The sequence below is a fragment of the Mandrillus leucophaeus genome, unplaced genomic scaffold (assembly GCF_000951045.1).
Source record: "Mandrillus leucophaeus isolate KB7577 unplaced genomic scaffold, Mleu.le_1.0 Scaffold820, whole genome shotgun sequence".
Taxonomy (NCBI): Eukaryota; Metazoa; Chordata; class Mammalia; order Primates; family Cercopithecidae; genus Mandrillus; species Mandrillus leucophaeus.
The window spans coordinates 57,213-61,291 of record NW_012108920.1 but is presented as its reverse complement, the minus strand read 5'-3'; the positions used below and the strand labels follow the sequence as shown (position 1 = coordinate 61,291).

General features: G+C 56.4%; 1 protein-coding gene across 1 annotated transcript in view; it reads right to left on the bottom strand.

Moving 5' to 3' along the window:
- The window catches only part of MMP11 (matrix metallopeptidase 11), an 8,266-nt gene extending 6,985 nt beyond the window's left edge, over positions 1 to 1,281 (bottom strand). The window contains exon 1 of the mRNA XM_011967993.1: positions 1,207 to 1,281. Coding sequence (XP_011823383.1) covers positions 1,207 to 1,281 — 75 coding nt within the window. The remainder of the gene's footprint in view (positions 1 to 1,206) is intronic.
- Positions 1,282 to 4,079: the final 2,798 nt, after the last annotated feature.

Below are 4,079 nucleotides of genomic sequence, written 5' to 3'. Positions count from 1 at the left end.
CCTTGTTAGCCAGGATGGTCTCGATCTCCTGACCTCGTGATCCGCCCGCCTCGGCCTCCCAAAGTGCTGGGATTACAGGCGTGAGCCACCGTGCCCAGCCTCACACCTGGCTAATTTTTGTATTTTTAATAGAGATAAAGTTTCACCATCTTGGCCAGGCTGGTCTTGAACTCCTGACCTCATGATCCACCCTCCTCGGCCTCCCAAAGTACTGGGATTGCAGGCGTGAGCCACCGCACCCAGCCTGGCCTTATTGTTAATAAGTACTTATCACTGGTTGCAGGTTAGGATCTTGGCAACAGCTCCACAGACTTGCTCTTAGCCCCTGATGGAACCTCTCACCAACTCCACCATCATCACCCTCATTTCCAAGATGAGGAAATGCGCCCCAGAGGAGTTAAGCCGCTTGCTCAGATAACAGCTGGCAGGCAGCGGACTGTCTGTGCTCACAGCCCACCCAGCTCCCTGCTACCTCTGTTCTGCAGGGGTTGAGTCACCCTTCCCCTGAAGGAGGGACCCAGGCTGGCCTCACCTTGGTGACAGAAGAGAAGGAACTCAAATTATTCAGCGCCTGCTATTTCCCGGGCATTTTGCAGGCAGGTTTGTTGGGCTTCCAATACCCACCAGGAAAGTGGAGATGCTACATGTCCAAGTTCTCCTATGGAGGATGTGGGCTGCCAGAGGGGCCTGCCTCCTCCTCCTGGCCACACTGCCCCCTTGACCTACAGGTGAAACAGATTCCTTTCCCTAGCCTGGCAGGGGTATGAAGACCCTCCCTGGAAAGGGCAGAGCTGTGCTGTCCCCTGGGAGCTCCAAACAACCCAGAGCCCAGCCTGCCAGCTCTGTCTATGCCCATGGCCAGAAATCTCTTCCTCTGCCCTCCAGGGAGTCCTGGTGCAGACAGCCATAGAGGGAGAGCCATGGGCATGCCCCACCCCTTCCACTGTCCTTTCCTGTCCTTCTCTCATGAGGCACCCAGTCCATGCCCAAACCCCTGGATCATGACAATCTTAGTGTAGCAAAAAGAGCCAGTCATTGAGGTTCAGAAGGCCTAGTTCTATGACATGGAGACTCTAGACAAGTCATCTTCCTCTCTTAGCCTTAACTTTTCTATCTGTCAAATGGGGATGGTGCCACAGCAAAGGGCTACATGACATCCTTCTGTAATGCCTGCTGTAGCCTCTGGCACAGAGAAGCACCTCTTACCTGGCCCTGTTCCTTGTCGCTGTAGGCCCTCCCCTCCCTTGGGAATCTGCCCTTGCCAGTCCCTACAGCTCCCATCACCCACCTCCCCTCTAGCTTCCCAACCAAATCTCCAGGCTTCAAATGGTAAAATAGAAGCCACAGCTAGAAGGCAACTTTCAGACCTAGAAAAGAGAAGCGCCTTGTGCGGGGTCTTCCGGCATATCAAGGTCTCTTCTCCCTGTCCATGTCTCGTTCATTAAATTCTTAGAAAGTGAGTGAGCAGGAGATGCTAGAAATGAGGCCTCCAGCTAGTGAGGTTGTTTTTAGAGCCCATGATTTTTTTAGAGCCCATGAGCTCTTGGCCTCAGTTTCCCCATGGCTGGGATAGGACACACACTCTCTGCCTCACTGTCCTCCCACACTTCATCTTTCCGAGTCCTTTCTGGCCTGGGGCCAGATGCCCTAACTACAAGGCGTGGCATCAAGCAGCTTGCTACTTGTGAGACAGGTGGGCTTGGCCTTCCCAGGACTCTTGGGATTCAGTGAGGTGAGGTGATAGACACAGGCTACCCCTGGCCTCAACTACACCCCTGGGGAATTTGAGGAACAAACAGCTCCCCCATTTCCCAGAGGATGAGACAGAGCCCAGAGAGGTTAAGGACTTTGCCTGGGATCACACAGCAAGTCATGCAAGAGCTGGGCCTAGACCTGGGGCTCAAGCCTCCCACATCCAGGGCTTCCCCCTGTCTCTCCATCTCTTGGCTTTTCTCCAAAACCTACTTTCCCAAGAAGCATTCCTGCTTCCAGTGCATTCCCTCTGTCTTGGCCAGTAGCCTCCCTTGGCCTGCCCTGTGGTGGGTTCTTAGCTCTCTTAGCCCCGCCCTCCTCTGGCAGGCACCAAACCTCAGCCTCAGACACATTCAAGGAATTTCTCAGCTGATCTAGTGTCCTGGCAGAGCTTAGAGACTCAGAGTCACCCCCGCCCCGGAGTCAACTTGCAATCCAGAAAATGGGAGGCACCAGATAGAGGGGAGAAAGGGAGGACCCCAGGGTGCCAGGAAACCACTGTGGAAGATCGGGCTCATTGTGCCCCTTTCTGGGCCTCAGTTTGCAGTCGGTCTAGTGGGTATAATTAATTATAGCTATGCCTTCTGATGTCAGTGGGAGGTGAGCCTTCGAGGAAGGCACTTGTTAGGCTATGGAGGAAGACGGGAGCATCACCATGCAGGTATCATCATGACCCTCTGAGGCTCAGAGAGGTCAAGCAACCTGCCCAACCCGCACAGCCAGTCGGCAAGCAGGGATATCTTCTCCCTCAAGCCTTCACCTAATTTTCCTATTCTCACCCCTCTGCTGCTGGCTCTAGGAAGGACGGTAGCTTCATCCCGTCCATCGGACTGCAGGGCTTCCATCAACCCTGAAAACTGGGAACTGGGCTGGATAAATATTTACAGAGTTCTCCCAGCCCTGCTGAAGGCAGCCTAGGGATAAACACATCACAGGTGACCCCAAATGCTCCCTGCGTGTTTGCAGAATGACAGACCACAGTCCAGCTCAGACCCCACCCCAAGCTGGCCCCCAGCTCCAGCATTGACCATGCACAAGCGTCAAAGTGGCAGCTACAGGTAACAGTGCTTCTAGTGAGCCTGGCATCACCTCATTGCTCAGCAGTGGGCACAGCAGTAGGCACCATTGCCCCCTCCCACCCCCTAGAGATAGAGTAGGTAAGATTCTGAGGCATGGCAGGATTCACCCAGGGTTGCATGGTTCAAACCCAGATCTCTCCAGTTTCCAGACCTGTGGGTTCAATGGCTACCCACAGTGATTCCTGACTTTGTCCCAAGTCCTAGGGACCAAGAGGGGCTGGGAAGCAGGCAAGACTCCAGACTGAGATGCCCCCTGTGCGCTCTACCGCTCCCATCCCATCCCTTTCTGCTCCCATAGCCAGCACAGGACAAGGCTGCCCAGGGCAGAGCCAGAGTGGCTGGACAGAGGTTCCTAGCCTGGCCAGGCCTCCCTCCTCACCAAGCCAGTCCTGAGACTCCTGCCTGTCACCCTCTCCTGCTCCCTTCCCTGCCCGAGCTGTCTGGATGCCTCCGCTGTGGAGTGGAGTGGCCCAGGCACCCAAGGAGCTGTGGACCCACAGTGGCCCAGGCTCTGGCCCCAGGCCGTGTGACTGGTGCCTGTAAGTGCCCCAGGGAAGGGTCAGTTTTTGGGACACATGCAAGCTGTCACACACACTTCCATGACAGTCCCTCCTCTCCTCACTCTGCCGTCCTCTCTTACCTGGGCTTTCTTCTCCTTTCCTGAGCACATAAATTCTCCCTTTCCTTTCTCTCCCTGCTTCTTTCTGACAGCCACCCCTCAGTCACACACACTGCACTCATACTATTTCATACTCATGTTCTCCTGACTCCAAGCCTCCCGAAGCTGCTGCCGGCAGGTGCCCGCGAGGGACATCTCCAGGCTCAGACCCCATTTCCCGCAGCACAGCGCTGCCCTCCCCAGCTCTCCCTTTATCCTCATCGCACCGCACACCTGGAGGTGTACTAACTGCGGCCACACACCTGCAGGCTGACACCTGCCTGGGATCTGCTCGGCTTTGTCCCTGCGATGAATAGGGGGCCCTGTAACCACTCCCTCTGCTACTTCCTTCAACGCACACTCCAGCACCCGCTGCTGGAGCGCGAGAGGCAGGTCCCCACGCTGGGAGCAAGCCTGAGTCCAGCGTGGAGTCCCGTCCCACCAGCACGAGCGATGCCGGCGCCGGCTCCCCTTCACGCCCGCAGGGACTGGAAGCTCGCTGTCTATCACGCCTAGAGGGAACCAGAAACCGTCTCGGGTACCAGGCGCAGGAGGCCACCCGGGGCGCCCCCCTGGGTCCGGATCTGCCG